General features: G+C 41.0%; 1 protein-coding gene across 2 annotated transcripts in view; it reads right to left on the reverse strand.

Moving 5' to 3' along the window:
• The window catches only part of LOC149718032 (cell adhesion molecule Dscam1-like), a 191,934-nt gene that overhangs the window by 98,107 nt on the left and 69,331 nt on the right, over positions 1–24,496 (reverse strand). For both annotated transcript variants that reach the window (XM_089841839.1, XM_089841840.1), the window contains 10 exons: positions 21,019–21,150; positions 20,130–20,300; positions 18,690–18,760; positions 11,650–11,893; positions 10,464–10,559; positions 8,008–8,193; positions 6,324–6,617; positions 6,094–6,264; positions 1,333–1,637; positions 137–233 (listed from right to left, as the gene is read on the reverse strand). In XM_089841839.1, coding sequence (XP_089697965.1) covers positions 137–233; positions 1,333–1,637; positions 6,094–6,264; positions 6,324–6,617; positions 8,008–8,193; positions 10,464–10,559; positions 11,650–11,893; positions 18,690–18,760; positions 20,130–20,300; positions 21,019–21,150 — 1,767 coding nt within the window. The remainder of the gene's footprint in view (positions 1–136; positions 234–1,332; positions 1,638–6,093; positions 6,265–6,323; positions 6,618–8,007; positions 8,194–10,463; positions 10,560–11,649; positions 11,894–18,689; positions 18,761–20,129; positions 20,301–21,018; positions 21,151–24,496) is intronic.

Here is a 24,496-nt window from a genome sequence, read left to right on the forward strand (position 1 = left end):
TCTCTCTATTGTACGCAATAAGACGCTAAGGCAAATTAATTCCCTCGATTAATACAATGCGTGGGCCGAGTTCCTATTTTTCGTTCCTTTCTTATCGTAAGCAGGTGCGCGAGTAAAATAATTGATGTCCGCTTACTTTTCTCGTTGTCACCGACTAAAGGCAACCTTAAGCCCGAAGGCCTCGTAGTCCATAATCTAGAATACTGGTGCCCCGAACATTGCAGATCCGAGCGCTTCCAAAGACCAAAGAAAGTTCGGGGGGGGGGGAAAGAAAAAAGAAACTAGTTTTGAGTGCGGAAAAGAAAAAAATACGAGGCCTGAAAAGTAATTAAATTTCAGAGGACTCCCAAAGAATAGTTTGCCGGAGAAAAGGGCAAGACAACGTACAGGCGGCTCGAGACAAATTATTATAACTGGGACAACACACGACGAGTGCCATCCCTGGACCACTAACTATAGTTAAGAGTTGATAATAGCTCCCACCTTGGCTTATTTGTCTAGAAGGCGGGCGGTACCACCGAGTTTGGCTAACCTAGGGGCTAGCTGCTCCTACTTAGTTTGAAGAAAATTCCGTTTATCATTAAAAAACTGTCGGGGATTTAAAGAAGTCGGAGTGATCCCAATTTTAATAAAAAGTCTCGAAAAAAGAAGGGAGATTTCTTTCGCTACGAAAAGTTCATAGAGTGAAATTAAGAAGAGTGTCGAAGCTTAACAGTGAATTCTCACCAAAAGTAAAAAAACAGAGTCAGGCTCGACGTCTTTAGCGTTCTTATTTCAAAAAGGCGGGGGTTGTTCCCCCCCCTGACGCGCTCCTTTTCGGTGTTGGGATTTTTTTCTACATTAGTAACTCCTTATCTTTTAAAAGCTATAATTCGTCTTGCGCAAATAAGGGAATGGAATCGAGAATAGAGAATGGGCGGATTTTGTTAAATGCAGCCTTCTTCTTCGCGTTTTATTTTTTTAAGGGTTTGCGCGAAAACCCCCTTGGTGCCAGGGAATTCAAAAGTGGATTTAATTTATTTCTAAATACTCGGAGTTTTGAAGAAGAAGAAAAAAAGATATATTTGTTTAAAGGAGCGCTTTAACCGCGCGTATTTTAAGCGCCACTTCACTGAATATCTTAGATTAAAAACAGAAGGACGGAAATTTTACTAAATAAATTTTGCAAAGCTAATAACGCCATATTCAAAACGTATTACTAAAATTCAGTTTCGGGGTGGGACAAGTGACCATCCAGTGCGCAAACCACGAAAATATATTCTAATAGACGACTGTAAATGGCCTTAACCCTTTAAAACTATTCAGCTATGGAAACTTATAAATAATTCTTACCTGTTGCGGCCTTTGAGGTATATCGTAGACGTGTTCGCCCATCCTCGAACCTTGATGTCTCCTGAGGCTTCCGGAGAAGCCAGATTGTATATGATGGCGATGCTGTTGTTCCGACGTTAAAGCCCCAACTGGGACACCACCTTGACCACTAACGTGGGACGTGGCGTACGGGGACGGGAAGTAAAGAGGCTCCCTTTGCGGCTGGTATATCGAAGAGTTACCACCACCACCGCCGCCTCCTCCTTTCACCTTTCCGTAGGAACACATGGAAATGTTATCGGCTCGACCCCCGGAATTTCCCGAACCTGAGGAGAAAAGAACAGTACCAGACATTCATTAGCTTCAGCTCATTCGCTATCTCGCAGTTTTAAGATAAGACACAGATTTTGACGAACAGTTACAAAGAAAACGTTGAAGCGAACCACCGTATCGCCCATGGATTCTAATTTTAAACTTTAGTATAATCGGGGTATAATCTTGGGCTGTTTATCCGTATCACCACCATTTTAAAGAAACTTTAAAAAGCACGGTATTTAAATTAGTCGGGCGTAAACGAGTTTATCAAGGCCTTTGAATGGAGACGGTTAACGAATCCCGCGGGCGCGATCTTTTATATCGGGAAATTAAAAGAGTCCCTATATAGTTTGTAAGCGTTGATGAACGAATCTCCGATATCCGGGCCAAAGAGAAACTTATATTATAAAGAGAGAAGTTCAATATTAACTCTACTACATAATCGTTAAGAAGAGAAGCCGCCTTCCTCTTTTATCAATAGCTCCAATCAGGATTCGCAAAGTTTGCTTTCGAGGAGAATGGACCAGGATAATAGAAGAAAACGAGGACCCCCCCCCTTCTTTGGTAGATAAACATCGGATCGGAAAGAAAACCCGGGCTAGAGCTTAGTTTTCACGAGATTTCCAAAGAAAATTGGGCCAAACCATAATGATAACAATAAAATTAAAAAAATTATGTAGCGGAGATACCAGACTGAAGCTATTAAAAATGATAACCAATGAATAAAAATAATAATCGATAGTGAACTCCTCGCCAAACATGTTATTTCTAAAGAAACAGAAAACTAGGGGATAAATAATTTTTGCAAATATCAAATTCTATATATCTCGAAGCTAGGCACCAGCGCAGACCCAACTACGGGAACGAATTTTAAACTAAATTGAAAACAGCATGGAGAGAAACACGGTAAAATCATCCTCGTGGATACAAAACCCATAAAACATCTTCTATAGGTTATAATCCCGGTTGAATGCGTATAATGCGGAAGCTATAGTTCGCTCCTTTTCTACATTGCAAAAGCTAAATAGCATTGGGCTCGCTCCTTTCAGTATAAGCGTATATTTGTTCAAAGACGCCTCGCAAATTTCGACGTAACCTTAATAATCACGTCGGCAATATCAGAAAGACTCCACCAAAATATTTACTCAAAGTGAAGCGGCCAGGTAGTTACGAATAGAACCGAGAGGCTCCTCGCCTACACCCTAATTTTACCAGGACTAAATTGATAATTATTTTCAAAATTATATCATTATTTTCTCAATTACTAAACGGTATTTTTTTGATTAAATCGCAATTTCACGTATTTAGAAAGAGGAACAAGTTTTGTGGGGCGAAAGCCCCCTCGAGGTCGTTAAAGGTTGAAAAGTTTTGGGGATTTCGCAGCTAAAGAGAAGCAAACTATTCATCTCCGTCGAGTATTATTCAAACGGCAAATTATTCTGACGGACGCGAATGAACCTCGGTGGAGAACGACGCAGTTTAAAAGGCGAAGAATTTCCCAAGCACCGGATGTTAAATTGGACATTTCTTTAAACTTCTAGCGCCCAGTCCCTCACAACCCGTTTATATTATGGAAATTCCGCACCCATTTTCAAAGTTTTGAAAACGGTCACTATATTAACAACATTCCCGCTCGTCCTTTACAATTTTACTCGAAAGTAGGCTAAATGGAATGAATCATCTCGCAGCGGCCGCTTTCAAAATTTGATTGCGATATACAATTTGTTTATTATAACCGAGGCAAACAACATCAAAGGCCTCGGCAACATTTACGCCTCTTTCTATCAAAGGCTTAAGACTCGGTATTTATGATTCCGAGGAATTTATTCTGGCGGAAATACCACGTTGAACAAAATTCTTTAGTAGAAAACCCTCTAGAAGTTAGGGGAATAATACTAGGCTACCCCCGTAGAAATAAAAAAAATTAACTTATCTTGCCACGAGAATTAAATATTGGTAAGAATCTTATTCGAAGCGGCTCAATAATAAGAGAGAGGGATTACTTGAGGCCCGAAAGGAACTCGAATCTTTAATTACTCTCAAAGGATATTAAAATGGTTAAGACGCGGACAGAGTCTAATCCCATCGCGTTACAAAATTCTAACCACGCTTTAAGCTAAGCGATCAATTTACCCTTCGAGGTTCTGTTTATACGAAGAATTGGAACAGAACAAAGACACGAAATTGAACTTCAAACAGAATGTTGAGTGTAATATTCAATTCGAACGCGACTCTATTTGATCATAAAAAGGCGTACTTAAAGAAGATTGTTACCTATAGGAGAAAGTAATCCGTACCGTAGTCAGTCCCGCGTCATAACGGGGTCCGGGGGTTGCAAGTGGGGGGGGGGCTAAGCTAAAGATACGAGGAAAAGAAAAGCGCCTAACGTAACTCCGAGAATAGAAGACCATGCACCAGATAAAAAGACCAAGAGAAGAAGAAGGAAAAAAAGAACGTAAGGAAGAAGAGAAAATGAAACTGTCAGAGCCAGATCAAACCATTTTTCAAAAGCGCGTATACACTGAACTTTCCCTGCCCTTACCTCTCCCTTTTTTCCCCACAATCCTTCCCTAACGTTTTTCTAGCTACACCTCCGTAAAGGAAAATTTCATCCAATCGTGAATTCTAAAGGGAAAGTGTAACTGAATATCTCCATAGAAATAGGGGAGAAAAAAAAAACCATTCCCAATACTAGAGAAACGTCGACCCGACCCCGAGGAACCAAAAAACACCCTGGCTAGCTTAATTTTTTATTTTGGTATCCCACGTATTCACTGTTACACTAAATTTCTCCTTCCCTTTAAATAAACTCTAACTGAAATTCTAAACTGAAAAAGTAGAAGGCGGCGCGGCGCGCAACGGCCAACTTAGGAAGGAATATTCTGATAGCGTGAACTTTCAACCAAATGCAGTCCTAATGATGATCCCTTACCCCCCTACCTATGCTCCTTGAAAAGAAAAAAAATATTTCCTATCCCAGAGTTTTTTTTATACAGGTCGGGGAATAGAAACGGCTGGTGTATATTCAAAAGTAACTTTTGCTCTACCCATCATGCAATGACTTAAGGCAGGCAAAGACTCGGAATGAGGGTTATTAGCTTAAACTTTGTTTTTCATTCACTAGCTTAACTCTTAACGAAGGAAGGAAGCCTATTTTTAGTAATGATGGCTAGTCGAGGACTATTAGAATGGTTTTAGGTCCCCGAATTTGGGAACTTTTCGACCAATAAATATTATTTGAGAAAGTATAATGAATTCCGGTTTGGTTCCAAATGGTAAGTAACATTATGACGCAATTTATCTGGCTCGAGTACTTCCATAAAGTAACGAAAGAATTGGGGGTTTCAATATAAATTTTAAAGTTGAAAATCTTTGATCATCGAGACAATCTTCGTTGTAATAATGAGCGATTACGAAGATGGTCTGAGAAGAGAGCAGGGGGTGGGGGTAAAAATGGGATGCTTTATTAATCATCGGTCATTTGTCTAAGTTCAAACTTTAATATCGGAGAATAATTGAGTGGAATTTGGCTCGTTTGAATAGGCTAGCCATCCAAAGACTTAAGAAGAGAGAACGTTGCCAGCAGCCAGCCGCTAGGCGTCAGGTGAATTTCGCGGCCCATTAAGTCGACTACCATTAAAAGCAGCGTTATCAGGGGGGGGGAAGCCTCCTTCTATATCGCTCCCTAAAGTTAGCCGCCTTCGATCGATCGCCTTAAAATTCCACCTTCGAATTTCGTTAGAAGTCTGCGTTCGCGAAGGGCCCTCGAATAAGGGCCATTGCTTCGAAAATCAGTCCCTAGGTCAGTCGAACCGAGTTTAAAACGTCAGTACCATTAGAGGATTCGGGGCTTCTTAATATTTCGGTCAAGTCGTACCAGTATAGGCCACGTAATAGGCCTAACAATCGTCGTAAATTCCCGAGCCATTTGTTTGGGTGTCACCCAAGTGGGCCAATGTAGGTCAGACGCGACGAGATGAGATTAACAAGAGTCAGGCCCCTCGAAATATTAATTAGACGCCCCCCCCCCAGAGGTAGCCGAGTTATTTATACCGGGGCAGGCCACGGAGTGAAATTCGTACATGTCGAAAGGCGTTAGACTAGAAATTAAAACCCCTTAAATTATTTCCGTAAGCCGAGCCGCGGGCGTGTTGCTTGCTTTTTTTAGCGAAACACCGATGAAGTACACGCATTTTGTCACGTAATTTGTATAAGGGAACGAAATCTGAGGTTAAAAAATATTATATAATTTGCCAAGCCTAAATTTATCACGGCGACTAATTTGACTTGGAAAATTAAAAGAAAAAAAAAACACAACCCTTTCTGTACTGACGACGTGTATTATTAATGTTAAGTGACCACTGAGTATTTATTAAAACCGCGTGCTTTTTAAGCTATTAGCCTCAGCGTTATACGGTGGCCCGGTATATCATGTAAACAGCGCGCAACTTCCAAAATGGTACTTACAAACTTCGGAAGTTTCGGCGGCGTCCCTCCGTTTCCAGGCAAGTACAACGGCGGTGACGGCGATAATGACTATTAAGACTACAATGGCACAAATGATAGGCACCAAAATGGTTGGGTCTTCGAAGAGCGACCCCGAATTGGCCGTGGACATGGCCATCGGCGGAACAGTCGCTAAAATAAAAATAAAACATTTTAGCTGATTTCCAAACTCGAATCATTTCTTAATATACCTCCACTGGCCGTAAGAGTGGCGAACTCGTAGTCCTTCTCGGTATGGCCCGCGTCGTTATGGGCGCTCATTAACATAACGTACCACGTGCCAGGCAACAAATCCGTCAAATAAACGGTTTCCTCCGAAGGTAAGATATGATTAGAAATCAGGACCCAATCGCCCTCCGTCTTGGCTTTGTACTGAATGACGAAATGCGAAATGACGCAACCGTTGTCCAACCAGGCACGAAGGTTACACGTGACGTAGGTCGAATTGCAACGGATAAAGGCAGCCTTGTCGGGAGCCACTGGAGCTGAAAATAAAAATTTCAAATTAACACAATGTCATTACTTCGCTCAACATAACGACTCGGGATTCTTGCTTGCCGAGGACAGGGCCGTCTAAATTTTTATAACCTTGGCTAAAATATAATGTTTTTATAGAGCTTGGGACGGTGAAACTTATAAAACCGGAATAGTGAATCTTGAAGCAAGATTAATCGCTTAAATATCCGGAGTCGCTCTTATACGAAGTTCCGTTGGTAAACTATTTTACCAGCGTAAGCTTCTACTCGAAGGAAAAGCTAAACTAAGCCAAAATCCAGGCCTTCCTATACTGGCGCCGTCTTATTTTGAAAAGTACTTGGGAGTTGAGCGAGGGTTTTATGGAGGGTGGTAGATGGTTATACGATCTTCGTCCGAATCGTAAAATTACGTGGAGAGCCTCGAGAGAGAGAGGAAAGAAATTTTTGTCGGACTCTTCCGTAGCGCTCGCATCATATAAGCGAACATATTGCGTTCATATTTCAAACGTAGAGGTCAAACCGGAGATATTTGTGCCAGTAGAAGAACTGGACAGAATCGTATTAACGTTACGACCAGAATACGCGTCCTAAAATATTATTACTTCCTCGGATGAGTCCGGCAGTACCGTCGTAGCCTTCTACTAGGTTCCTATTCTCAGAAGTTGACCTTTACCGGTTCCGTATAAATTAATCACGAGTTACTCGAGCTATAAACGGATCCGAATTGGATACGAGTTTATATATAGATGTAGGTTAATACGCAATTAAGAACAAGCCATCAATTAAGATTAGTCTCGTTAAGGATCTTCGCTGAAACAGCTATTGTATTAACTGAGGGAACTCAACCTCCGTGGTAAAAGTATTTCTAGAGTAAAATAGCCTTCAATTACATTTGGCTTTCGTATTTTCGCAATAAGTGTATATTTATCCGAAGAACGACCACGAAGGAAGGTTGACGTAGAAAGGGAGACCATGTTCTGGTTATTTAAGCTCTCAATTTTGAAATACAGCGAGGGGTCGCGGTCCGACGCCTGACTACGTTTCAATCTGTTTATCCATGAAAGTTTCTCCGCCGCGAATAATTTGGTTTACCACTGGTTTAAACTCTAGTTTCGAACGGTTTGTTTGGAAATTTAGGTATGGGGAGGCCCGTCTTCTTCGAACTGTCCATGACAACACGAACGTCGAGGATCGTAAAGTCTCTTACGTTAGTAATATTTAAGGAAATACCAAAAGGGATCTGGAGGATTGGATAACGGCTCGACTGTCTAAACCACGAATTTTATTACGACCAACTTCCGGTTTCCATGGACTAAATTTAATATAAGGGCGAGGATGGGGTGGACGGAAGGGGGGGGGTTGGATAAAATGGAGAGAGAAAAAGGGGTGGTGGACTGACCTTTCCCGGAGGTGGTGACCTGTACGGAATTGCTGGGTTCCCCGCTGCCAACGTTATTAAAGGCAGTCAGCCTGAGGTTATAGGGCGAACCGCAGCGAAGAGCCTCGACGCTGTAGCTGGATCGAAGCTCGGAAATTTGGATCTCGTTCCATCCGCTGTTGGATTCCTTGTAGCGAAGGACGAAACCTAGATAGGACGGATAATGACAGTTATTAGTCACCCACGAGGAGCATTCCCCACTTCTCTAGTTATTATAACGGGCGCTGTGGGACAAGAAAGACTGGAGGCTATATATAGGGGGCTCGGGTGACACTGCAGCAGCTTCCGCCTCGGAAAAAGGGCAACACTCTGTCGATACTTTTATATCACATCCGCCGCCGTGTCGCGTTCGTTCTGGTTCTTAATATTGCACGTCGTAATATACCATAAAGAATAATAAAAGAGTATTCTCTTGAAATATTTACGGTGCACTTAAGGGAGGAGGGAGAGTTTTACGCTATTTGGTATTTACTTCTCAAAGAAACCGTGAAAATTTAACCAACTTTAAAAGTCACTCCGGCATCTAACCACGTTTCTTTCTTCGTGATTCCATTCGCAAAAATAAGTTTAAGGGTCTAGGGGGCGATATAACTCGACAAGGTTACCGCTAAACCAAAAGAAAAAGCGATAGAATTCGTAAAAGAATAAGATATATACTTTTCTCTCCTTCCTTGCTTGGGTTTTTTTTGGGAAAAATTCGGAAAAGTTGTAATAAAAAAATTTGCACCATGAATAAAACTTTTTCAACAAAAACAGAAAAAATATCAAATCATGACTTTTTTTAAGGGATAAAGATGGAATAGCAACTATCAATTCTTTAGGAAAATGCGAGAGAAAAAAAACTGTAACAAAGGATGGTTTAGATTCGGTTCCAAAACTCTTAAGCAATTTCTTCTTATTCTTGGCAAAAAATTGTTGGCCCGAATTTGGCGAAAAAGGAGAACGGAAAGACATTTTGACATTCCCTCTAAGAAGTCGGAATGATAGAGAGACTAAGAAGGAAGGAGAAAAATATTAGGCGTCTAACAATGTATTTTTGAATCCTCAGAAATAAAGGACGATAGGCGTCGAGGGAAAAAGGGAGCCAAGACGTCCGCGAATAATAGCCTCGTCTATTCTTTCTCGAGCGAAACCGCCGCGATAGATCTTTGGGGAAAAAAGGTTAAAGAGCGAACGAAAGAGTAAAAGGAAGTTGGGGAGAAGAAAACGGAGAGATGGGTGAGATGGGAGAGAGATCCGAAGAGAAACGGTGAAAGAATCGTTCCAGACAGATGAAGACGTTACATCGGCGGTGGTCGTTGGTGACAGGCCAATTCCACGGCTTTCCATATATATTCTTCATCTCTACACACGTCCTCCCTCCCCCCAATACCATCGCGCACCAAATGGCAAAGATATTATCCCCAAACCCAATGTTTTCCTTTTATTAGTCCCATTCCCAGACGTTTACAATCTCCCATACGCGAAAATTTTGATTTCGAAGACCAACGTATATGATAGCGTATTGGAAAACGTGGATACTCATAATAAAAGGCCCGCAGTCTAGCGTAACCGCTGCGGGGTAGACCAGCATTTTCAGGCCTATTTCAAAGCCGTATATTCCGCGTAACGGATGCTAGGCAATATAATAATATGGCAGGCAAACAAAATGTTGTCTATACAGTCTGGTATTGTTAGGCCGCTTTCCAGAAGATTGGAAATTTATTGATTTTTTTTTTTTTTTTTTTTTTATTTAAATAAATAAATAAATAAATAAATAAATAAATAAATAAAATAAATAAATAAAAATTGGAAATGATACGGTACCATTAGGCTCCCCTCAGAGACGTAAAGTATCCTTTTACCAAAAAGAAACATCGCGGTTTCATGCAGCCTCGTTATTATTATACATCCCTAGCGGCTCGTTATGACGAGAAATATGGGAGGCCAAACAAACAAGCTATTAAAAACTGTTTTCCTCTTAGCCCTAACGCGTAAACAAAGCGCTACAGCGCGAATATTTACGCTTACACCGTTTGTTTATGAAAACTACCAAAGGGAAGGATAAGGCCCCGATGCGGAGCGTATAAGTAGTCGGGCATTTGAAAGCGTGACGATTTGAAACGCGCGGTGGCGGCTACGAAAATCAAGGAATTTAATTAGAATTTTATATCGGCTGTACACGCTCGGTTTAATGAAACGGTGTTCGAGAAACACGGCCCATTTTTAATACGCCGACAGATTTTGAATTTAATATCGGAATCGGATTTGTTGATGCAATTTTACGCGATTCCCTTTAATGAATTCATTAAATGCCAAAGGAAGGAAAACGTGTCAAAAGTAACTCGATAACCGGAGGTAAGACGCGAGCAGTCATAATAAAATCCGATAAATTTCGATCACACTAACTGAAATAATTATATAGAACAAAAACTCACCACTAACAGGGTTTTGGTCCACGGGCATCTCCCACGTGACCGATACGGTGGATGACGTCACGGAATGCAGCTTGAGAACCGGTTGCCCAGGGGGATCTATACGTAAGTGGATAAAAAAAAACGGGATGAGGAGCCAGGCCGTGACGAATAAGTAAGTAAGAGAAAGCGACGGGTAAGCGGCAAGAAAATGATTGCCTGGCCCGAGAAGGATGACCACGGAACACTGGCCAGAAAACGCGACTCGTGATTAATGAGAACCCAGCTATAATTGACGCGCCGAAAAGAGGGAGAGAGAGAGAAAGGGAAGTGGTGGTGGAAATACCCGTCTCCCCGAAAGAAAACGCGCGAGCAAAGCCCATGCAATATCTCTTCGCAGTCGAATCTAATTCGAGATCACAAATGATGAAAATACTTCAGGAACTCGCTTCGAAAAAGGTGCGGGGCAACGACTAAAACAAGCGGCTTGGGAAGAACATATTGGTCATAAGCTAGTAAGTAGCGTTAACACCATCGCGATTTTTTTGACTGAAGTATTCCTTTAACACGGCCTATATAAAATGTTGGTTACGTAACAAAACATTAAGACGGTGGGGGGGGGGGTTTCTCGGATATACTTGTAAACACGTCAAAAGGAAATGAGTGGTGGGGTTCCGAGTGTGAACGAGTGGAGTGCAGGAGGAAAGGGGGAGCTAAACGCCAAAAGTCGAACTTATCAGTCTTGATTTATGAAATGGCTAGCCAGGGAACGCCGAGAAAAAGAGGCTTAATCACGCACCGAGACTAATGGGATATTGATTCCATCCGCGCCGCGCGCTCACTCTTTTCACCCCCGCGTCGTGCACAGTGTCTTTAAGCAGACCAGAGTATAGTATCCAGGGAAAAAGAGCATCTATCGCCCTAAAAAAAGCTAGAGCAAAGGTCTCGCCAACTCTATCAATTGGAAAAGCTTATGCCACTAAAATATTTGCTCCTAATTTGGCCAATTACGATAATACGTTTTTGAAGTCGAAGTCAACCAAGTGCGGAAAAGAAAAAAAATTGGTTAAAGAAGTCGGAAAAGCCATTTTTGGGAATTCAGCTCATTTGTTTCCAATCCAAATCCCGGGTTGACCAATATTCGGGTGAGGGTTTTTAAAACGTAGTGGTGGCGGGCGCCAAGTAAAACTAATTAAAAATTGGTACTGACCAAACTCGTAGGTCTGCACGGCGAGTTCGTCGGAAGCGGGTCCAGCCCCCTCGCTGTTGAAAGCTTGGACGATGATGGTATATCGAGAATATCGATTTAGCGCCGCTATAATGAACTCTTCGCTATTCTTATTAGGGTTGACAGACACGGTGCTGTAGACAAAGTTATTCTCGGAAGCCGCTTCCCGGTAACCGATGTAGAAGCCGTCAATTAAATGGGGACGCTCCGACAAAGTGCCTGGAATCTAAAAATAGACAAAAAAGAGAACATTTTTAGAGATTCCATTAACATAACCCCGTATACGTATGTATACTATACTACTATAAAAAATAGAGCAGTTTATATTTATTTTTTGGGGGGAGTAGAAGATTTTCTTAAGACTTTTATAACTCTTATCCGAAGTCTTTGAGTAATGAACGTCGACTCGGAGTGCCGCTAAAGTTTGGCCTAGAAAAAGTGAGCGGCAGAAAGAGGCGGGTTATAAAAATATCCCGAAGGCTATATGCTAAAAATTCCGCAAGAATTTAATAACATCTGAAGTTTTCACGCAACCAACCGTTATTGAAAGCAGATTTCTCTCTAGCTCCCCCCCCTAAACAAGATGGACAAATACAATCCTCAAACGAGTTTCACTATTACCAATGAAACCCTTAAGAGTCTGTTCCGCTTGGACTCTATAGGGAATTCGTAATTATAGGACGCGTATTTTAAGATTTAAATTAATGATCAAGGAGGATCGTGGCGACACTACGAGAGGTACGGATACATAAGTTTCGAGGAAAATATTTTAGCGATGAACCCTGAAGAAACTATAGAAGAAAAAAACAGGGGGAGGGGGAGTGGGGAAGGAAGTAAGGGAGCCGTTGGTAAGTTTCCATAAAATAAAACCTCCTGATGTAGCAAAAGCCAGGAAAATATAAAGGAGTATTTAAACTTTTTTCTTCTTCTTTTTCTCGGTATCTCTTGAGCGGAAAAGAAAGAAAGAGGAGCAAGAGGAAGGGAGCCGCTCGCTTTATGATACCAAGCTGGATCCCATTTTACGCTTCTTCCCCGAGAGTTATTTGCCTACTGGGCCTTTTTTTAGGAGCTCTACAAAGCAGGGCGCTCTCAATACTTGCTCGTATAGAGAAACAATGTCACGCTTTTTACTAGTAATTAGTAGTAAGCCGGGTATCTCGCATCACTTTCACTATTGGGGTGAGCGATTGGTACGTTATAATGAGAATATGTCTAGGGGTATAATTGAAAAGTCGATAATGAGGTTGTCAAAGCAGTTTAGTTTAATCTTAAACTAATCATAATCTATACACTGATAATACTAAAACATTAATTGTTACCTAATTCTTAACTAAAATACCTACAATACCTAAAGCTTCCATGGAAGATAACTAAACCTTGGCCAAGTAAAAATATAATTAGCTATGGGAATAAACCCAGTGATCATGTATTAAATTAAATATTGAAATAACAATATAAATTAATATTATGGGAATAAACCCAGCGATCATGCATTAAATCAAATAGTTACATAACATTGTAGATTAATAGTATAACAGGTTTAACTTAATATTGTGGTAATAACCAGAAACCATAAAGTCATAAAAATAAACCACCAAGGTGGGTACGATACTGATTTGGAAGATGAGCCATGGGGTTGTCCAATATTCGTCAGGATCGTTGTTCTGTAGATGAGCGTCGAGGTTCTCTCGAATTAGTCCAAATTAATTAGCCGCACATTCCGCGGTCACCATCATTTTAAGAAACGAGTCTTTGCGGTGTTTAATTTTAAACATTATCCTGACGCGCACAAATAACGAGGCAAGTTACAGTATTACCGCAATGAAAGAACAACGGTTTGCCGCGCGGAGTCGTACTTGTTCGCGGCCCCGATTTGGGCACAGGGCTAATAAATTAGCCAGGTTTCGGCTCTCGGACCCGAGGTCACTAGAACGTCTTTCACGTTGCTCGGCGTAGCCCAATCTCTCTTTTTTCTACTTTCTTCTTTTTAAGTTTCTCTACTTTTTAGTTCTGTTTAATCGGAAACTTTCCACGATGGTAACTTCCCCCGTGATGGGTAAACTCTATGCTTTCCATTCGTCCCCGGTGGTAACTGGGGCTTTTCCACGTTTTACAAACACTCTTTCAAATATACTTAAAATACACTCTTATACAAATACAATGACAAAAACTAGTAAGCTCCAAAATATCTTTTCAAAGTTTGACAACCTCAAGTTTCTAGGATTTTCTTACAACAAAAAGGGATTCGGGTGAAGGGTCAATCGCTCCGCCCATGTGTGTTATCAGATGATGTTATTTTTGCTAGAAGGAAAAAGGGGAACCGGTATACCCCAACCCTCTAGCACGTCATCACGGGGCCAACCCCTCAACAAAGTGAACGACCAGCGTTCCATTGAATAGGTGGACCCCACGTAGGATAATTAGTGTAACAACAAATATAACGATATCTTAAGGGAAGGCGAAACTAGAACGAACGAAATAGCAATTTCTCGAGCCGAACCCCAAATTCCAGACGCTTATTGCCCCGCTTACGAAAGATTCCCGAAAAATGTAAAAACTCCGAGAAGGAAGGAATGAATGGTAGCCTTAGTTACGCTCATTTCTCTTAAATAAAAACTAATGCCCCGGCTCAGTTTTTAATATCCCATCCCATTGTAGCGAAACGGAAAATTAGAAATACAACGAGAATTTCTTCGTAACCCTTTTTTCTTTTTCTTCTCTTATTTAATAATCTTCGCTCGGGATATTAGGAAATGAAATAGCTATGCTAACATCCCGAGAAGATATTGAAAACATTTTTCTTCAAATGTTATTTTATCGCATTTTGATAAAAATAATTGAGCATCGCGAAATTTCTTAGTTTCTTATAAAATGTCAATAACGTAACTCGGAATAAATACATAGAAAAATATTTCAGTCTGAGCCTGTATGTTGGCTTTCCGATCAACTCTGACGCAAAGCGGGAAAAACATTTCTACAGGCGCTATGGGAAAATCAATACTAAAGACGAACCCTAAAAGGGGGCTTCTCCCTGGGTCTCAACAGAGGCTATATTTCAGCTTCAGAACTACAAAGAACATTTTACATTATAAATAAATTTCTAAAAATATTAATTAAAGCAAAATTATACGTTTTTGACGTTAGTTCTTACAACTTTCTAATTTTAGTGCAAATTTTGCCCTAATTATTTTAAGAATTAACGTATTCAAAACATCTAGTCTGGAAACGAGAACATAATACAACGAGAGTCTTAATTTGGCCAATTAATATTTCGCAATAATTTAATTTCCACTATTCTAATGTTCCTCTAACAAAAATAAACGAAACTGTACATTTGTAGCGTCCGACTTATTCCTAGCGGAATTATTAAGTACCGTGAAAAATTCACGGCGTAAAAAATTACGCTCCATATATCTCAAAGATTATATAACGACGTTGGCATTAGCCTTATTGCATCCATCGATATTGGATATCACGATGAAGCTAAATCAGTTTCGCCATAGACAAAATTGACCTCACGGTGACATTTAACCGAGATAACTTCCTAACAATATTTTGTATCCGCGTCTAAATTCCTTCTGGGTGAAACGCGTCGCGTCGCGTCCCGATGGTAAGTACTTGGCGTCTAGGACTCGGTATAGTTCCCTCCGAGGTTTCGATTGGAAGTTGTTGGTATAGGCGCTCGTAAATCTCAGCCACTCTTTTCGATATTGAACGAAAGAAAACAGATCGAAGGAAGCAAGGAGCCTTTGGGGGCGTAAAAAACCGCTCGCAACTTGAAAAAAGAACTCTCGAAGGGGAAGCAGCTCTGACAAAATATAAGTCTATGAGAGAAGAAGAGATTCTACTTCAGACTGTAGAGAGATTAAGTTCTCCTCTGGGAATATTCGATCAGAGTCTGCAGCCCCCCGACTAGCTAGCCATCGCAACACCATTTACCCCTAAGAAAGAATAGCTGTCCGATCGAATGCCAAAGAAGAAAAACATTGTTCTAACGAAAAAATTACTCATTTTTCGGATACATTCTGTAACGGTAAACATCGCGAAGTTGCGAGTCAAAGGGACATACCATAACTTACGCGAATTTCGAAATATCGTAATTAAGTATAATTATATTTTAAATCGGAAAAACGGTGGCCTACAAAGAGATAAAAAATAGAATAGGACAAATTTGTTCCGGGTATACGAAGATCTCCGTCGAAAAGGAGGTATTTCTAAAACATTCCTTTTATTCTAAGGGGAAACCCGAGATCACGTATGACAAAACAAACGTCATATTATTCTTAGAGATCCCACGAGATAAAAAAACATCAAAGTATCGGTCATGTTTCGCTAGAATTGGGTGATGGCGCGTCAACCCTTCCGAAAAGTTTGATTTGAGAAGAAATAATAAAAAGTAAAAACAAAAAGCCGGGTTGGGAATAGTCTGAAAGACGTCTAAAACAAATATTAAAGGATTAGCGTTCGGGGATTTCTCTGCAGGAGAAATGTCCATTCCACTCGTTTTGTTTGATTGCCCTTCGATGAAGGCTAAAACGGGAAGAGACAAAAAAAAAACCAGCGAAAGAGAAATTTTCGAGGGAATTTGGTATTCTCGAAGGATGCTTAAAGGAATTTTCGTTTCCAACGGAAGTGAAGTAAGTTTAAAGTCGGGCTATTCCTTCCGTACGAAGGAAGATAAGTACGTCCTCGGCCCGCGGAGCCCCGAAAAGATTTGCTATACGTTATTTCATCTCATTTATTCTCTAGAGATTGAATGTCATAGCTCGAGCGAAATGAAAATTTTTGGGGGAAACTATTTATATACTGTATATATTCGCCGCCGGCTGTAATAGAAGCGGGTCCGGTTGAATTTTTCGTGATAAATCACCGGGGCTCTAGCGCGTGAATTACGACGGATTTACATAATTTCCCAAAAATTTCCTTTCCAGGATTTTAAAAGACTTATATACAGTTTGTCGTCGCTACCCTAAACTGCGGGCCAAAAAATACTTTTAAACTCTTCTTAATTAGCTCGATTCTCGATGTACTTTTGCAAAAATGAAACGAAATTAATGATAAAAAATATTAATATTAAGACAATTTAAAGGAAAAGTGAAATTAAAGGGAGTGTAAAGCGAGCGAGGCGTTTTAGTAAAATATTCAGCTCCGAGATTGAAATAAATAAATGCAAATTCAAGTACAGTTTCCATCGAATAAAACAATTCAATAAAACATTTAAGCGCGGAGCGATAAAAATGGGAGAAAATATATTCCGAAATTCATATTTAATATCATGGTCTTCGCAGTCGATTTAAATTTTTAGGGAAAAGTCAAAACAGAGAGAAGAAAGCCTCCCAAAGATGTAGAAATATTCTCCAAAGGCGAGCGGGACTTAACGGAGAGAAGGAAATCTTTATAAAAGAACTAGAGACGTCTGGTCTACGTTTGATTTAGGAAGAAAAAAAAGGCCAGCCAAAGAGTTCTCCCTGAAAATTTTATTCACCGCTATAAAGAAATCATACAGAGCGAGAAGGGGCACGTACCCCCGTGCCTGACGAAATTTCTCTCTCTCCGAAAAACGATATATACGCTGGGGCATTAATTCAAAATAGGAGGAGCTGCCCCGGCCGGGATTGTTCCGGAGGAAAGGAAAATAAGGAGCCAAGACAGACGGCAAAAATAAGACTATGAGAAAGCCGAGAGAGAGAGAGAGAGAGTATTCAAATGAAGTGTGTGATCGCGAATTCAAGAGTCTAGGCAACCCCCCCCCCCCGAAAACCGCAACCCCATAGCCTCTTCTCCGTTTTTCTAGGCGGTAATCAAAGCCCGTTTCCAACCCAAGATAAAAAATAGAGAGAAGAAATTGAGATAAAATACAAACGTCTTCCATAACAAAAGAAGTTAAACTTCGGGTGCCGTCGACTAAAGACAAAAGTCGGAAATTCAAGGGTTTCGTTCGCATTTGAAAACGTTCCAATTTCTAAATAATACAATACGAGTCACGGATAGTAACTCGGTAGTATACGCGAACTGGTCTCTATGGAGATTTGTGAAGTAAGGATGGATAAAGGAAATGAATGCAGGGAAGGAGGGTGGACGGGGGGGGCGAAGAAAAAGTAGATCTTAAAAGTGGGTGGTGATATAGCGGTTGCGCGGCTGATTGTGGTGGGAATAAGGAACTTGGTTTTTGGCTGAAAGCTTTTTAAAGCTTTCTACATAACTAGGTGGAAAGATAACCTACGCTTGGAGAGTTTCCTGGCGGATATAACGCGCTCTATGGGGATGGATTCTTCTCTCTTAACCGCTTCCAGCAACTTCCGCGCGTCCCTTTCTCGGACCCCGAGCTCTTTCGAGACTCGTCCAAGCGTGAAATAGAAAAGTAGCAGTTTCGCTTAAGCGTCGATGGCAAGTGGGCCACTTTTACGAGACATTCGAGAAGAATTTAAGCCTGGAGCCTCGCTCACGTGACCAAATATAATATGAAATTTGAACCCAAGGTGCAAAATCGTTTCGACATATCATTATCAACGTAAATCGATAAAATCGATTTGTTACTCGAGTCATTTGGCTAAAATTTGCGGTTAAATAGCTATATAAGTACCCGTTAAGTACCATTCCCAATTGACAAACTGTTTAGGAATTGTCGTAGCAAAACGCGGACGGTTTAACCATAGTTTCAAAATCCGAAATCAATCGCCGCATCGATTTATATTGGCGGGCAGAGAAAACATTTTACCAATGTATAATGACTACGGTATTTTTTTGCCAAGAAGAAGCTACTTTTTCGTAAAGGAGGAAAAAGGGAGGCCAAAAGTCATTGATTTTCGTTTAGCGGACGAGAAGGAGTGCTCGGAATATACCGACATCTGGCGGATAAAATATATATCCATCTTTAACAATAAACGATTATTATAGCCTTTTTTCCCCCTGGCTAATATTTTTTAAAATGTTCTAAACAGCTGTAGTTGTAACGCGCTTAGAATCTTTAAAGGATTTACGATAAAAAAAAGTCTGATATGGTAAAAAAGAAATCGGCTTACCTTCCACGTGACTTTAATGGCGGTCGAATTGAGAGCAACAACCGTCACTTCTTCGGGGGCGTGGCGAGGAGCTGAAATGAAAAACAAATCGATAAATAAACCAGAATGAATTAAAGAAAGAAAGGCAATGTTTTGAAATAATTGGTATAAAATGGGCATGTTCCTAGAAATGATTAATGACTAAAATATAGGCCAATTACGTCTTAATACGAGACGATAATTACCGATAATTATGCGTCTAGGTGTAATTGCTATTCAACAAACTCGGAATGAAGTTATACTGTGCCTAGCTACCACGTGACCCAATCGATCGCGAAAGAGGGGGGGAGGTACGAGTTTGTTTTTAACGCCATCTTCCGGTTGGTCAAACCGGTGAAAATCTTAATGGTTATTCAAACCGGAAGGAATGGGGGTTCATTTCCCGATAAGCCCTATTATATTTATCACTCGCTTTTATAATGGAACAATTTACCGGATACTAAAATTGCTTTTAAACGAGGTCACCTATTAGACGACATAACGTATCCGGTGTGAACTGTAACCAACCGAGAGGTGGACCCGCTTCCCTTTGACCAATCGATTTTTCAAATCGACCGTGTTCGCACCATGTTACGTAGAATTAAACGTAATAAACTTAAAAATATTAAACTTTTAAATTTCGCCATCATAAAACCCTAGTTAAAAATTTATAATCCCTCATATGACAGAAGGGAATTTAATTAGGAGCTCCTTGCAAAAAAAAAATTAATTAATTATGACGTGATTTTTTCCCCAATTATTTAAAATATGTATAAACATTATAAGAATGATCATGTCGAATAATGTTGTTTGCAACGGGGGATTTAACGTTTAAATCCAAAAATCACTAAAGTAAACTGAGGGATCGATCGATGTATCGAGCGGGTCTCCATTCCATCCTAGCGGAAAAGCGGCGTAACTTAATACTACAATAGATTTAGGGAGGGGGAGGAATAAATCGGGCTTAGCTTATCGATCAATTGTAAAGTCGCGTGGTTTGATAAGATTGAAAAGCTTTTGGGGCCCCGAAATACGTTGAACGTTAACTAGGTGCCGCCAAAAGTTAAGTCTTTAAAACTGTAGCGCGAACAACCAAGTTGTAAATCCATGGAAAGAGGAGCGCTCGCTCCGTGTTAATTAAATTTCTCCGTCCCCCCTCCCCCCTTCGTAATTCCTCTTAGTAAAACTGAGAGCCATAATTTAATAATTTACTCTTAGCTCGGGCAGCGAGAAGAGGAGTGGGGCGCGGACGTACCCTGGAGAGGCATGCATACTCTCTGCAATTTTAATCGGGTTATCCCCCTAAAAGGGATTTGAGCAGCCAACGCCAGAATAAATATTTAACACCGCTTTAAAAATTTTAATAATTCATAATTAATGCCAGGGGTAGAGGCAGTAGCCCCCCCCCTCGGGTATACCAACCTCCTTTTCTCGTTGTGACTTCGAGATCCCGAGATGGAACGCTGATTCCAAGAAGGTTTTCGGCCACAACTTGGAAACGGTAAGTGGTGATCGGTTCCAGATCGGTCAGGGTCACCGAGGTGTCTTCACCCGAGAGACGAATGTCTTTACCGGCGTTACCTCTCCATTGACCTAAGGCGATTATTAAAGCCGAATAAAAAGGATTAAAATTTAGCAAGGTTCCGCGCTCTTAAAACTAAATTGGGGATTTCTCAAACGACATTTTGAAATTGAATTATTTCTATCCGAACCGACTTTAACCCTTTTTAACTACTAGTTATAATAGACCTAAAGGAGTTTATCGCGTGCATCTAACCCTTGCCTTCCCATTTAATAAATTCTAAACGTAATTAAGCGGCTTTTAGAAAGACTATACCGCTTTCAATGTTGATAAAGGATGACCTTCTCGAAATTAAAAGCTGGAACATATTTTGCTCTCGCGTAAAGAAGAAAGAGCCTTCGAGTTTCGTAAAAGAAAAAAAAAAATAAAAAGCGGGCCAAGGAAAAATGTCCTAAATACTCTAGTAATAAAATATACAAAGAGTGACATCTTGCGGATGTAAAAGTATAAAATTGATGAGGTCCACCCCCTTCTCTTCTCTTTTTTCTCTTCACTTCTGTCTCTCAATTCTCAATCCCGAGGACAAGGAGAAGAAGAAGAAGAAAAATCAGAAGGGAAAAAAGTTGCCTCTTTTGATGGATGAGACCCCTTCCTCCTCCACGAATAAAATTATTTTACTTCCATATTCAAGAAGAAAGAAAATAAAATTTTCATAGCGTGGCCAGCTTAAAATGTGTCAAAAACTTTGCCGTCGCCTTTTAACTTTATTTTTTTTCTTCTTCTTCTTACCTATTTCGTTTTTGTAGGAGATGGTGTAGCTCGTGATGGGAGAGTTTCCGTTGAAGGGAGGAGTCCACGTCAGCGTGATGGCCGAATTGGTGACATCCATCGGACGAAGATCCGCCGGACTGTCGGGAGGTTCTGACAAAATAAAGACGTTAAACGTTACTCAACCAGGCTTAACGCGCCCTCATTCGGTCCGTAAAAATTAAAAGCTAGCGGGTTATTATAGATCGGACTAATTAAAGGCTGGCGCAATTTAATTTGCCGTTAATTACTGTAATTGAATGCCCGCGTAAAAGGGAGTGGCGCCAGGAAGTACTCTACGCCGAAAAACTAACCCTTTTCCCCCCATTTTTTGTTGGGAAATAAGGTGAATATAATAATAGGATGGTGACGTCGAATTTGGTACGCTTTTGTTAAAATATTTGTTAAATATTTCTTATTATATCATTTTCAAAAAAGTGTCTAAAACAATCAATAATGCAAGATTGATGTTAGTTGGAAATTTTCCAAATTCCATAATCACGAACAGACATATTTTGAAGTATAAGGTCATTTTCTAAACAAATTAAAAATAGCTCTTGGGTATTCTATCGACGGCATCTTCCTCATTACTCCCGGAAGATTCAATTTTATTTAATATTTGTTTAAGGGGCAAACGAGCGCGGCATCCTTCCTCGCAAGAAGGTCAGTAGTTAGGTGTATAACTATGGAGCGACGACGTGTACATCTATATTAGCGTATACGATGTCGCAACGTCCTTCGGTACCTGATTAATTATTCATAACATCTATAGTCGCTTTCGGTTGGCGTATAACACACGAGGGAAATAACGCCAAATCCATTATAAATTCCCAGAAAGTCTCTCCCATCTCCTCTCCTCACTCACTCATCCACTATAGCCAAGTGCGTGGCAAAGTCCTAGCTAGCACCCTGGCTCTTAAACTTCCCCAAGTACTCGCCAGTTTTCCTATAGCTTGTCAGCCACTAAAATATGTTGCTCTAATTAAAGCTGAACCGATCTCGCTCGCTCGCCCTTGGCTTAGAGAGAGAACCATGAGAGAGAGAGAGAGGGAGAGAGCGCTCGCGAAAGGCTTAAACAGGCCCCCCCCCCCAAAATTTTAATCCTCCATATTTCGGCTTTTATCGAATTTCCTCAAAGTTACTTCGTCTACGGTAGTTTGGGCCATGTTTAGGGTATAATGTCTACGAGGGATTAAGAAGTAGTAACCTTTTACACCGCGCTCTAAAGGACGTCCCTTTTACGTTAGTTCCCCTTTCTCGAAATTGGGTCGAGAAAGATTCGAGTTCTATAAACTGAATAACGCTAGGAAGTCAATAGAGAAGAGCTTGTCACTAGAGGACCCATACCAGATTTCGCATTACCAAAGTTTGCCGCGGCGAATACTAATAATCGGAAATGAACATTCATCATGGTTTAAAATGACTCCTTGATATTTTGGGGATACTACGTCAACAGTGTCATTAAAAACCATGATTACTCAATCCGTTAACTAATCAAAATGAAACGAGTAAACCCTTTCTCTTTATTAAGCATCTCGCATTGCGCCCTCAATATCGCCCCCACATTGTACGGTTGTACACTTCGTACCGTAAATCGATGAGAGAGAAAGGAAGGGGTAAAAAAAGGGGGCATTCTTTTCCTCCAATTAACCTTTGGTGGGAGAAAAGTAGTTCATCTTCTCATTAGCGGGCTTTTTGGTTCTCGGAATAACGGGCGGGCAGTCCCAGTTTAGCACCTCTACCAGAGAAGGAAAAAGCTTCGATTTTCGATCAAGGTTGCAAGGGGGGGGGGGACAAGGGCAGCTAGGAACGTAGCCAGGCCAGGATTTGAGCCTCGTAAAATCCGTACACTCTACACACTGCGGGCTGTCAATGCTTTTGATGGATTCGGGGCCGCGACTAATCCCCTAACTTAGGAGGGGAAATAAACAGATAATGGATAGCGGTTTATAGATCACCATTTGCAAGACGGACAACGGTGGTTCCCCGTACTTAAATCTCGCCTGCCCAGGACCCCGATTTCCCCGGCTCGCGCGCGCCCCCGCCTGCCTTCCTTCGTCGACGCCAAACTTTTAAGGATAAAAACGAAACGACATAAGCCCCGCGTTAGACGGACCAAGTAAGGGGGCCCGGCCGGAGTGAGGACTATAGCCTCGTTTGACAAATAGCCCAAAGATAAGCTATAAGGTCTTATCGATGTGGAAACAGGTAAAGCGTTAAGAGACCGTGTTTGATTAGGGTCTATAGCTTCCGGTATTCTTTTTATCCCTCACTCAAACATTACCCAACCAGCAACCCGTCCCCGTTCTTTCCTAGATGATAGGAAAATCAAACAGTACGAGTTACGTTCTATCTACTTCCTAACTCTAACCAGACCGAGCTTCGTCGTTTTTTATACGCTTCAAAGATGCAATAAATTTAGGAATATGACGAAGAACTAAATGGCTAGGACACGATAACTGCGACTCTTAGAATTTAAAGAGTCGACATATTTACGTTTGATGAAGAATTTAATCGACGTGTGGCTCCAAAATTTTCAATTTAATATTCAATCTTTGCTCAAAGTTAATTTCAAATTTTCGAGTAGCCTCTCGAAACCGGAGGCAAAATTGAGACAATTCTCGAAAAGATGAAACTAAAAAAATGAAGAAAGAAGAAGTCCCTTCCCATATTCCCTTCCCCCTCATAATTTTTCAACATTAGCCGAGGGCGACTTTCTAAATCTTCGCGGATAAGCGTGTTCTTGAAGAAACTTTTGAAGTCGATGGCAAAATTACTTCAAAAATGAAGAAGCGCGGAGCGTCGGGTAAGCGGTGGGGGGGACAGTGTGAAGGGGGGGCACGACCGCTGAAGAAGCTGGCTGCTTCTTTTTATCCGCGAGTCGGCCGAGCGAAGAAGCGAGTAATTAAAACAAGCCGTCACCGTTTCAGTTTGTTCGGAGAAGATATTCATCTCATTATTTGTCTTGCTACTTCAGAAACTCGTTAGGGAGTCCGCCCTTTTCTAGCAAAAACCCTCAACCACCTCCCTCGTCTGAAAGTAGAAACTGGAGTAGGAACTTCTACTGGGAGGACAGAATTTCAGAATCCGAGAGTCCTTAAATCCAGGACCATGGTCTAGTGCCCCGAGGTGCTCGAAAACAGATTTAAATTAACAGAAAGGTATGTGGGCTTTAATAACCTTTTTCGAACGCGATGATTGTAGCGTCTTTCCTTATATCGCGTGACGTGAAACGGACAACGCGTTCTGTCAACGACCAACAAATAAACCCTAGACACACGGATAAATTACAAAGCAAAGAGGTCAAAACTCCATTCTTTGTGGCTGGTGCAAAGTAAAGCGCGATTGAGACGGAGACACTCTGGATCGAAGTTGGCCTAGGAAAATGTAGTAGACTCCTCTCTCGCAGATGGCGCGCGTGGTTTCTTAGTCTGGCAGGATCATCCGAGCTTCCTTCTAA

Source organism: Phalangium opilio, unplaced genomic scaffold (genome assembly GCF_054372755.1).
Source record: "Phalangium opilio isolate 3A_F unplaced genomic scaffold, DU_Popi_V2 ptg000003l_1, whole genome shotgun sequence".
Taxonomy (NCBI): Eukaryota; Metazoa; Arthropoda; class Arachnida; order Opiliones; family Phalangiidae; genus Phalangium; species Phalangium opilio.